Source organism: Jaculus jaculus, chromosome 3, assembly GCF_020740685.1.
Source record: "Jaculus jaculus isolate mJacJac1 chromosome 3, mJacJac1.mat.Y.cur, whole genome shotgun sequence".
Taxonomy (NCBI): domain Eukaryota; kingdom Metazoa; phylum Chordata; class Mammalia; order Rodentia; family Dipodidae; genus Jaculus; species Jaculus jaculus.
Genome location: NC_059104.1, coordinates 187,339,134 through 187,351,452, shown reverse-complemented (window position 1 = coordinate 187,351,452; position 12,319 = coordinate 187,339,134). Strand labels below are relative to the sequence as shown.

The 12,319-nt window shown below is 39.1% G+C and overlaps 1 protein-coding gene across 4 annotated transcripts in view; it reads left to right on the top strand.

Annotated features, from left to right (window-relative positions):
- The window catches only part of Nell1 (neural EGFL like 1), a 916,515-nt gene extending 912,505 nt beyond the window's left edge, over positions 1-4,010 (top strand). For all 4 annotated transcript variants that reach the window (XM_045145536.1, XM_045145534.1, XM_045145535.1 and 1 more), the window contains 2 exons: positions 1,115-1,339; positions 3,552-4,010. In XM_045145536.1, the coding sequence (XP_045001471.1) occupies positions 1,115-1,339; positions 3,552-3,602 (276 nt within the window). In that variant the 3' untranslated portion in view covers positions 3,603-4,010. The remainder of the gene's footprint in view (positions 1-1,114; positions 1,340-3,551) is intronic.
- Positions 4,011-12,319: the final 8,309 nt, after the last annotated feature.

The window sequence follows — 12,319 nt, the reverse complement described above, 5'->3', positions numbered from 1 at the left end:
CAATACATAGGAGTTCTACACAAACAAATTCATTAAAATTGCCTTTTTTTTTTTTTTTTTTTTTTTTTTTTTTACAAATTTCAATCCAAGAGCAAACATATCCAGTACAACTACCAAATTGTTTTTAGCATCACTCTGGAAAATTGCACTTTTATTATAAGAAGCTATACACCTGGTAGCTATCATGACAGATAATATTATACATGAACTCCTCACAGATAGAATTTTAAAGGTATATTTTGCATTTCCAAATCCTACCATAATTCTTTTTTGATTAACAGAAGTTGTTGAGTATGAACTAAAAAATTATTTGAGAACAATGTGCATCATATTTGATGCATCTCATGTCGGGCGTTTGCTGGTTTGTATCTCTGGGTTATATCAGAGAGCAATTAGCACATGGTCAGTACCTGCAGAAGCGTACAGTCATGTGATGCTGAATGTTACGTGATAGTCACCATACACTACAGTAAGTGTCATGATGGCGGGCAGGCTGCATTGACGAACCATGGGGAGCTCAGAGGAGCCACAGCTGCCCAGGGGGCAGCAGGTAAAGGTTCCATTTGAGTTAAATCCAGAGATTTCATAATTTACATGTTATATTCAAAGTCTACTCTGAAATGAAGGAGGGATACTCCTGAAAATACTTTCAACTTCCAACTCAATATCAGCACCTCAGTTGATAACATTATTGAGTGAGTCTACAATTTGTTGACTTTAGGAGAAGTTATATACTGCCAAACTTAACCATTGATCACATCCTTTGGATAAAACAATATTAAACATCAGGGAGAGAAATCAAGCAGCCTGAAGTCCACAGGCTAGAAACATAATGCAGAATTCCAACCAATCACATTGTACATTTGTATCATGATAAGATCACCGGTACATGGACCTAACTTTCTGTGGCCTATAGACCACATGGTCAACAGAATACCCTGAAGAAGGTGACACCTGAAGCAGGTCTTTATGGAGAGGAAAATGGCACACACAATAGTTCCATCCAGATACACTCAATGAAGACTGTGAGAATGGTCAGCCATCGTCCCCACACCCCATGGGGACATGGTTGCGTGTAGGAACAGGGATGACTCATTTGGCTTTCTCCTCACAGGAAGGAGAGGTAGATTGCTGGCCTCTAGCTTGTCCCCATTTGAACTGTGAATACACAGCCATCTTCGAAGGAGAGTGCTGTCCACGCTGTGTCAGTGACCCCTGCCTGGCCGATAATATTGCTGAAGACATCAGGAAAACTTGCCTGGACAGCTCTGGTATTTTGAGGCTCAGCGGTGCAGTGTGGACAATGGCTGGCTCCCCTTGTACAACCTGTAAATGCAAGGTAATCGGATGTTTGCAGGATATGCAGGCCGTAGGCAGAGAGTACTCTCAGGAGGTTGCCTCCTGAAGTTCTGAGTGGGAAGTTTCCACAGGACACAGTGAAAACATAAGTAGGTTAACATATCTGAACAGCTCACAGCTGAAACTTTTATAAAGGGATGTTCCTACTGAGCATGGAGTAAGGACAGCTTGCCTTTAAAACAACTGTGTGATCTTAACAATTGGCTGCAAACCTAATTGTGGCTGATTTAAGCTATACTGACATCTACGTCAGAGAAAGAAAGGAAGAAAGCAAAGGAGAAAACGAAGGAGAGTGAGGAGGAGAATCTACGCCTTTACATCTTGGAAAAAAATTAAATTACTTTATGACACTATCAAATCCGAGTTGTGGAAACATTTGTTATGGCATATTAGCCGATTGCCTGGTGTGGCTGCTAGTCTGTAGTGCTATTAATTGTGGTTATTTCTCTGGAATTTTGGAGGAGTTCCCATAAAATATTCTCATATCTTTAAGATTAAAAGCAGTGACCTTGCCTCCCTTAAGGCTTGTGAAGATCTATAACTGTAGTCAGTCAAAACATCTGCCAAACATCTGCTCAGCTTCATGTATAAGGAAGGTTCTCAGGTCATCTTTTTATGGTACAATTAATACAGACTCTAATCTAGTTCCTGGAAAGTACTATCTTAAGATGAGGCCTCAACATAAAAAGATAAAGTCAGATTTCCTATAGCAAAACTTTCATAAGCCCATCTGTAACTTCATCCATAGAAGACAGACTTATCAGGGTACCTGGGCACCTGTGTTGTCTAATTTATTTTTGATATCAGGTTTGAAATTCTTAAAGGGAAATATAAAGGAATATTCATATTAAATCATGAAATTGAGATCTACTGAATTTCCTATACTTTATTCATCTGCCTAGTCATGATGTAAAACCCTTGTAGCAGTTATCACTTTATTACGTGGACTACATACTCACTCAGAAACAGCTAATTGAAGGAAATGGTTCATTTAACCCATATACAAACATGGTTGCATTAGGGTATTTTGCCATGGTGAATGAATTCAAGATGTAAGTGCTACCTTGTGCATCTGGCTTTACTTGGGTACTGGGGAATTAAACCCAGGCCGTCAGGCCTTGTAAGCAAGTGCCTTTAATAACTCCACCATCTCCCCAGCCTCAGCTTACAGCTTCAAGGGGAAATTCTATCATGGTGGGAAAAACATGGCAAGCCAGGATCAGGGCATCCCATTTTGTCACATCATCTGGATGGAAGTAGTCCGAATACTGGGCTTGAAGGTGTCTCCATTACCCCAGTGCCACCCTCAGGGGCATGCCACCAGCAAGGTCCCACCTGCCAAAGCCTCCACAGACCCACACTGCTGCCAACCAGGGCCTAAGTATTCAAAGCACATGAGCCTATGGGGGGCATTTCATCCAAACCACCACAGATGCCATATATTTTTTAATTAATTATTTATTTATTTGAGAGTGACAGACACAGAGAGAAAGACAGATAGAGGGGGAGAGAGAGAATGGGCGCGCCAGGGCTTCCAGCCTCTGCAAATGAACTCCAGATGCGTGTGCCCCCTTGTGCATCTGGCTAACATGGGACCTGGGGAACCGAGCCTTGAACCGGGGTCCTTAGGCTTCACAGGCAAGCGCTTAACTGCTAAGCTGTCTCTCCAGCCCCAGATGCCATATTTATCCTTAGTATGTATATGTCTGTGGAACACTTTTGTGATTTGCCTTCAAATACACACATATATGTGTGTGTGTATGTATGTATGTATGTATGTATGTATGTATGTATGTATGTCTATTTGGATTATCTTTTGAATTGGTGCATTGTTACCTTTCAGAGGTTCATATTTGGAAAGAATCTCTTTGGAATAAGTAAGTCTATCAAATACATTGTGTGCAACCTTGAATTATGGGAGGAATGGTATTCTAAACATGGACTGAATTCATACAGGACATGAGATTACAATGCTGAGCAAACCTCAACAACAAGGACTGGAGGATGTGTCTGTGTGACCTGCCCTTTTAGGAATAGACTGTCTTCTTCAACATGTTTTGTAATGTGTTTGTTCTCTGGTCATTTTTATCTCCAAATATAGAAAGTTATATCTGTATATAAAGATGACTATGTACTACCTCTATGGTTAACCTCATGCTGTGTGGCTCTGACCTTGTGTTCTTCTTATACAGAATGGGAGAGTCTGCTGCTCAGTGGACTTGGAATGTCTTCAGAATAACTGAATTATGTAAGATGGACTCATCGCAGGAGAGACATGGACAGAATGACCATGAAACATGAGAAGGAATAGGAGCTGATAATTTTTTTTAACCACAGTCAATTACCAAAGTCTCCATCTGAGGAGGGTGTTTGGGGTTGCCTTTCGGATAAACCACTTTGCTCATTCCTGCTGACCTAGTCTAGGTGACCTGCAGTGCCGTGCATTTAAGTCTCTGGTGTTAAGTGTTTTGTGCTGTAAATCACATTTCCCTTCTCAGATCATTTGCAAATACATTTAAATAACCATGATAAATGTTAATGTATTTTTGGTTTATTTTGTGTACTAACATAATAGAGACTTGACACCATTTATTTATTTATTTTTCTTGATATTTGGATCAAATTCTAAAAAATAAAGTTGCCTGTTGTGATCTTGTCTCATTCATTGCATACTGACTATTAAGACTTCTAGGAGAGGTGTGGATGAAAACGTGCACAAGGCACCCATCTGCATCTTTCTTATGTTTCCAAAATTAAATATAGAAGGTCATGCATCTTAAACTCATGAAGGCCAGGGTGGCCCATTAAGGGGACAAGGACCACAGTCATCAATAATGATACACTGAAAAGTTCTACCCCTCCATTTTGCAAAAATAATAGATAAATAAATGATAAATAAAGGAAAAAATATTTACCCACAGTGTATAGGTAGCAATCTAAAGACTTTCTTGGCACAGAAAACAAAATTATCTTTGCATCAGTTTTATATAGTATTTGATAGACAACAAAGCAGTTTAATAGCTGTTTAAGTTACCATCATAATACCAGTTGATAATATCAGCTCAATTTACACAAGCATAGCTTTCAATAATCTGGTCAACTAATTTTTCAGAGGATCTTATCTACACCATACTATCTCTAATAGCCAGTAAAATCCACATTGCTTTCTCTATGGATAAATGGATAACCTTTAAGAAGATCTATTTGTATGCTCAGTGATTATTTCCCTTTGAATCACTATCATATTTTTGATAGTTGGCAGTTATTTAATTTTTAAAATGAGTCTAATGTACAAATGACATCTTGGCTGACAGGGCATTTAATCTTAGATTGTCCTTTCTGTAATATGATATTATATTATAAATTTCATTAGTTTATGGAATTCTGTTCACTGCATTGATATAAAAAAGACACAACTTGTTATATAAACAACAATTCTCCAATTCTAAGTAGTAGAATTATTCATTTAGAATGATAGGTTCGAGTCACAATTATGTATTAGGATTATCCAATACTTTTGAGAAGATAGAGCTATTTCCATGAAGTAAGCTTTGTGTGATTAATTATGATGAAAACAGGTTCAATACTATATTCTACCAAGAGTGACATAATATGGTAAATTACAGCACATTCACATTTTATCTTAATTATTCATTTGGGATCCTGGAGTAAAGCATTGAAAGTTACTCTTTTTGTTTTCCTTGTTCATAAATGCATGAGTGGTACACACATGTGTGTGCACATGTTCAGATACAAGTAGGGGTGTGTGTGTGTGCACACGTGCGCGTGCGCATGTGGAGACCAGAAGTCAACAATAGGTGTCTTCTTCAACTACTCAGCACTGTGTTTTTGAGACAGGGTCTCTAGATGAACCTGTAAAATGCAATTCCATCACAGTGGGTGGCCTGCTGGTCTCAGGAATATTCTTGTCTCTATCTTCCCACAATAAGATGACAGGCAGTGTGCCACCATCCTTGGAGTTTGAACATGGTTACTGGGCAAGTTTGAGCCCTGGTCTCATGCTCACATAACAACTGCTTTACCAATTGAACCATTGCACCTCTCCCCAAGTCCCCAAATTACTCTTTTGAAAATGTACCTACTCAGTTAAAAAGAAATTTCCAAGAATCTTTCATGACTTCATGTGCCTGGGGCTCTGAGATTGGTACATACAAGATTCCTTGTCAAGATACACATGCCTCTGTCCCATTGGAACACAGATAAACCATTTACATATTTCCTCAGCTCTGGAAATACAATGACAGAGTCCAGTAGTTCTCACACACACCATGTGACTCCCAGGGCTTAATCAACTTTACCACACTGACCTCTATATGAAATGTTTGTCATTATGTGTACATTAGACTGTTCTAAACTCCACAGGAAATGTCTACTGACCTCTGGGATAGATTAGGACTGGATAGTGATGCATACGTTGGAACTGTTTGTACTTCCCTTCAAAGAATTCCCAAAATCAAATACTCATATATAAATTTGTATATGTTCATCTCTTACTGTATTTTATTGATGACACATCCTAAAATATATCCATATAATGATTCTGAGACTCAACATTTTTTCTTTTCATTTGAGGCCCAATGGAATAAACTTAATCTGAGTCAACTTTTTGATACCTTGCCAGCTCCCATCACTAAGGGAAATTATTAAAAACATATTGAGGGCTAGAAAGATTGTTCAGTGGTTAAGGCACTTGTTTGCAATGCCTGACAACCTGAGTTTGATTCCCCAGTACCCACACAATGCCAGATGCACTAGGTAATGCATACATTTTGAATTTGTTTGCAGCAACAAGAGGCCCTGATGTCCCATTTTCTCTGTGTCTCTCTCCATCTCTGTCTTTCTTTCTGTATTTGCAAATAGTAAATAAATAGAAAATAAAGAAAGACAGACAGACAGAAAGAAAGAAAGAGGAAAGAAATGTACATTAAGCTGTGAGAGGTGACCTGTACCTGTAGTTACAGCTACTTGGAGGCTGAAGGAGAGGATCTGAGTACATATTGTTTCAGAAATGTTCTAAGATGCACTTAGGGAACAAAGAGATGAACCAATCAGAGATGAATCAGCATTGTATGAGCCTGGAACGACATGATATGGGATGTATGGGATCCTATTGAAATTCGAGACCACATGAAGATTTCTTGACCAAGATTTTTTTTTTTTTAAATTTGATTTTTTTTTTCCATCAAATACAGGCAGTTTGGTACCATTGTTTAGGCTCATCTATGATCTACCCCTCCCATTATACCCTCCTTGTTGATGTAAATGGATCGTGCACTGTGGGGTTAGCCCCCAGTTATTGGTATGCTAAATGTCTCTGCAAGTCAGGACCCAACATGTGACTCTGACATTCTTTCCGCCCCCTCTTCCGCAAAATTTCCCTGAGCCATGTTGGGTTCAATTTTAGTCTGCTTCAGTGCTGAGGTGTTGGGGGCATCTGAGGCTCTGGCTCTCTGATTTGGTAGGAGTTGATTTTTCTCTGCGTTGGTCTCCTTCCCCTTTGTGCTGGTATCCGGTTCACAGGAAAACATCACCCTTGCTTGTTTCACCAATTGTCCTTAGTTTCAGTTGGACCCCTTTTGAGGTATGTTGGGGCAGCTCTCTTCTTAGGATCTGCATCTATCTGGAAAAGAGAAGCAGATTCTCCAACGGAGAGTAAGTTAGCACCAAGAAAATTGAAACAACACTTACTTTTTTGATAGACAGATTGATAGGTGTAGGCCTTCTTGTTCCCCATGATTGATGATAGCTTAATATTGTAGAGTGGGCTTGTGTTTGGGTATGGTTCTGACTTGTTTCCCAGCTCCAGCTATAGGTCTAGTACCACGGAGTGGATCAGTTAGCCAAATCAAGAGTAGTTGGTTCCTATACATGGCTGTGTGCCACTATTGCACTTGTGTGGGCATCACATCAGGTTATTTGTTGCTAATTAGATTAGACAATGAGTTGCTTGGACAGATATTGGTCGTTTCCCCCAGTCGCCCATGTAGCACCTTCTGGCACTAGACGTGCTGACTGTCTGGGGACTGACTCTCTCCTGGCTTCCAGCCATGCCATTCGATTTTGCGTATCAGCTGCATATGGAGTCTTCAGCAATAGGGTCTTACCACTGGCCTTTGGTGAGTCATCAAGTACTCTGACAGAAGTCTGTCATTGTTTTGGGAAACCTTGTAGGTTTCTCTGATCAAAAGCTCATTGTGGATGGTAGCCCCAAGCTGGAAGTGGGGGTTATAGGCCAGTGTCCACTAATAAATTGAGGAAAAACATAACTAATATACAAGAGTTAGAGAGGAGAGAGATAGAGGGGAGAGGTGGAGAGGGAGGGAGGGAAGATGTAGAAGATTTAGGTTAGTCTTGATCCTACCCTCTCCAGTGTCTTGTGGTTCAGGTGTTTCCTGTAGAGGTCTAGTGAAGGTTCAGCCATTTGGTATGACTTTTAGGAAGTAGAATTTTATGGTACCAATGCCGTTTGGGTCCAGATTACTGTTTTCCACCCTTCGATTCCCTCCCTGCCCTCCCTTCCATCCTATTGTCTAGTCCATGAGGTGCTTGTTGAGTATGTAAGGTATCTTGGGTAGATTCAGGTTAGGTGTTGTAGATGAGTGAGACTATGTGTCGATTTTTTTTCTGTGATTGGGTAAGCTCACTGGGAATGATCTGTTCCAGGTTCAACCATTTTTCCTCAAATTTCTTTGTGTCGTTTTTTCTTACTGCTATATAGAATTCCATTGTGTAGATATACCGCATCTTTGTTATCCATTCTTCCAATGATGGACATCTGGGTTGATTCCGGCTTTTAGCTGTTACGAATTGAGCTGCTACAAACATGGTTGAGCAAATCTCTCTGGCCTTTGGTTTGAAGGTTTTAGGCTAGATGCCCAGTAAGGGTATAACTGGGTCTGTTGGTATTTCTATAGTCAGCTTTTTTAGGAGTCTCCATATTGCTTTACAGAGTGGTTGTACCATCCTGCATTCCCACCAACAGTGAATGAGTGTCCCTGCTTCTCCACATCCTCGCCAGCATTTATTTTCATTTGACTTTTTGATGTTGGCTATCCTTATTGGGGTAAGGTGGAATCTCATAGTTGTTTTAATTTGCATTTCTCTGATGATTAGGGATGATGAACATTTTCTTAAGTGTGTGTTTGCCATTTGTATTTCTTCCTCTGTGAATTGCCTGTTCAACTCTGCACCCCATTTTGTGAGTGGGGTATTTGTCTTCTTATTGTTTAGACTTTTGAGTTTTTTGTAAATTCTAGAAATAAGGCCTCTATCAGTTGGATAACCTGCAAATATTTTCTCCCACTCTGTGGGTATTCTATTGGCTTTGCTTATTATATGCTTGTCTGTAAAGAAACTCTTCAGCTTCATATGATCCCAATGGTTGAGTGACAAAGGCACAAACAATACAGGTGGAAAAAAGATAGCATCTTCAACAAATGGTGCTGGACAAACTGGATAACCACATTCAGGAAACTAAAACTTGATCCACACATTTCACCATGCACTACACTCTAATCCAAATAGATCAAAGACCTCAACATAAGACCAGAGACTCAAATACTACTAGAAGAAAAGTTAGAAAGTACTTTCCATGATATAGGAATGGAAAAAGACTTCCTGAACAAAACCCCAGTGGCTCAAGTTCTTAAATAGTCAGTCAACCAATGGGATCATATGAAACTGAAGAGTTTCTTTTTTTTTTTTTTTTTGAGTTTTGTTTTGCTTTGTTTTTAAATCTGGGAGCTAGGACCATCACTCACTGGTTTAGCTCCTAACACTGCAAAAACAAACAAAACCCCTAAATTTGCTGTATAACCTGATAGAACACACTTAGCTACCATGAAAATTTGCAAGTATATAATAAGAGTCCATATAATGAGACAGGAAAAATAGAGCTTGATGACTTGGTCTCCTTAGAGATCAAACTGTTGTCTGAACTAGCATGCATACTGGCAGCAAACAGTACAATAATTACAGCTTTCCTCCCACTACTGATAATATAAAAGCATTGTAACTCTTGGAAGCAGAAAATAAAGGTAGATGAAGTTCACTATATAATTGGAGACATAGTGGTTAACCACACATCTGCCTTCATTTATGTTTCTAGGTTATATATGCATATATATATATATTTATATATGCATATATATGTGCATGTATACATAAATATATATATTATAATATATAATATATACATACATATATATACATATATAAAAATATATAAATATAAATAGATTATATATATATATATCATCTATTTTACAGGAGTTGCCTATGACATATATGGATAGATAGTACTGACATGAAAACTGCACACACATTCCTGGATTGTTGCTCATTCCTCTGAGCTTTATAGCTCTGTGCTTATATCACTACACTGTATTTTCCTTGAACTGTGATAACAATAGGCTAAGAGTTAGGCTACAAAGGGCATGTCAGTTGTCATCTCACATCCAGCATAATGCCTTACAACTAATGAGTTTTCTAAATCTTTTCAATACTGAATTAGTATTTTCTCAAAAATGTTAGCTGGGCGTGGTGGCACATGCCTTTAATCCCAGCACTTGGGAGGCAGAAGTAGGAGGATTGCCATGAGTTCAAGGCCACCCTGAGATGACAGAGTTAATTCCAGGTCAGCCTGGTCCACAGTGAGACCCTACCTCAACCCTCACCCCCCAAAATGGCACTGCTTGTTTAAAAATATCCCCCTTTATGGTTTTAGATGTTCTTAGCAAGTTTCGGATTTAAAAGCAAAATGTATTCTGTGTCCCAATATAGCCATTGGCTAAAAGCAGGATTTCATTGGTTAGAATGGGGACAGAACATCTGGAACTTCTTACGTATATCCACATACACAACACACGGCTTTAAGCAGAGCCCATCTTAAAACCGTTGATCCATGGTTCCTCTTTTACTTCTACAAACAGTAAGCCAGCATTGCAGAGGTTGTGTGACTTGCCTACAGTTTACAACTGATTAATCATAGACCTAGAACTGTATCCAGCCCATGTTTCATCCTGGTGAGAATTCAGGTGTTTAAGTATCAGTTCCAAAAAGAGCTTTCCATTCTCCTTCTCAATAAATGGCATTATGGTGACGAATACCACCACTCTTCCAACAGTGCTGGTTTGTAGCTGTCAACTCTCCAAATTAGGTCCAGCCTGCAATGCTAAACTTGGGGGAGAAATTATTTATACGATTAGAAAAAATGATATATAATGTAATGTAACTTTTCAGTACCTGAAAAGTGCTACTTTAAAAAAAATTTAAAGAATTATTAAGAAGGTAACATAATATATTACCAAACAAGAAGCTATATATCAGAAATATTTAAACACAAGATAATTCAATTTCTACTGGAGATACTGGCATGTGATTCACCAATATCATAGGGTAAGCATGTTCAACTTCAAAGGGACATATACACAGCTTTGCGAAATGTGATCACTATTGTTTACAATGCCAAGGGTCAAATAAATGCAGAAGATAAAATTTTAACTATAGAAAGCAGATACATATTGAAGAAAACAGCTTTTGAGTAGAATCTGGGCTGTGACGTGTGCACTGCCTGTGAAAGGTAAAGAAGGCAGGGAAGAACTTTTCCTAGATAACTAAACAGGCATGGAAGAGTATTCTGTGGAGACAGCTCTGTGCAGAGGGCGTTCCCAGGAAAGAACTTTTCCTAGCTTAACTAAACAGGCATGGAAGAGCACTCTGCAGAGATGGCTCTCTGCAGATGATGTTCGCAGGAAGAACTTTTCTTAGATAACTTCATGTATGAGATTGAAAATGGCATTGAATGCATAGATCACTAAGCTAGAAAATCAAAGTCGGAAAAATTTTCAAGACTTAAAAATAGCAAATGTGATGAGGCGATGTAATAAGCTCTTGGAGTAAGGTGTGAGGAAAGATGAATGTGCAATGACTGAGGAAGGATAGCTTAAAGGCCTCAGCTGGCTGCCAGCATGTTATTACCAGTTCACAATGAAAGCCCAATATTCTCTTTTTTTGTGGGGGTAGGGTCTCACTCTAGCTCAGGCTGACCTGGAATTCACTATGTAGTCCCTGGGTGGCCTCAAACTCTCAGTGATCCTCCTACCTTTGCCTCACAAGTGCAGGGATTAAAGGTGTGCACTACCATGCCTGTCTTGAAAACTCAGTATTCTAAAACATGTTTTTTAATTTTTTTTCCTTTACTCATTTTTTTAATGCCCGACTTTAAACATGGCTGACATATATATATATATATGTCAATATATATATATATATATATATATACACACACACACACACACACACATATATATATATATGGAGAGAGAGAGAGAGAGAGAGAGAGAGAGAGAGAGAGTTAGTTAGTTAGTTAGCTAGTTAGTTAGTTAGTTTTGTACTCAGTGAATACAGTCAAGTTGGTACCATTGTTAGCCTTCTCCCTGACCTCCCCCATCCCACCGGCCCCTCCTCATTGAGGTATATGGGTCATGCATTATGAAGTTAGCCCTCAGTTATGGGTAGGAGGAAATATCTCTGGTATTATGACCCAACATGTGGCTCTGACATTCTTTCCACCCCCTCTTCTGCAAAATTTTCCTGAGCCATGTTGGAGTCATTTTAGGTCTGTTTCAGTGATGAGGTCTTAGGAGCCTCTGTGTCTCTGGATTTGGTAATAGTTGATTGCTCTCTGTGTTGATCTCCTTCACCCATGTGCTAGTACAAGGTTCACCAAGAAAACAGTACCCTTGCTTGTTTCACCAATTATTCTTAGTTTCAGCAGGGGCCCATTTGAGGTATGATGGGTGGTTCTCTCCTTAGGATCTTCATCTATCTGAAAAAGAGAAGCAGATTCTCCAATGGAGAGTAATGTTAGCACCAGATAAATGGGATAACCACTTTAAAAAAAAAAAAAAAAGAGAGAGAGAGAATTTAATAGGTATAA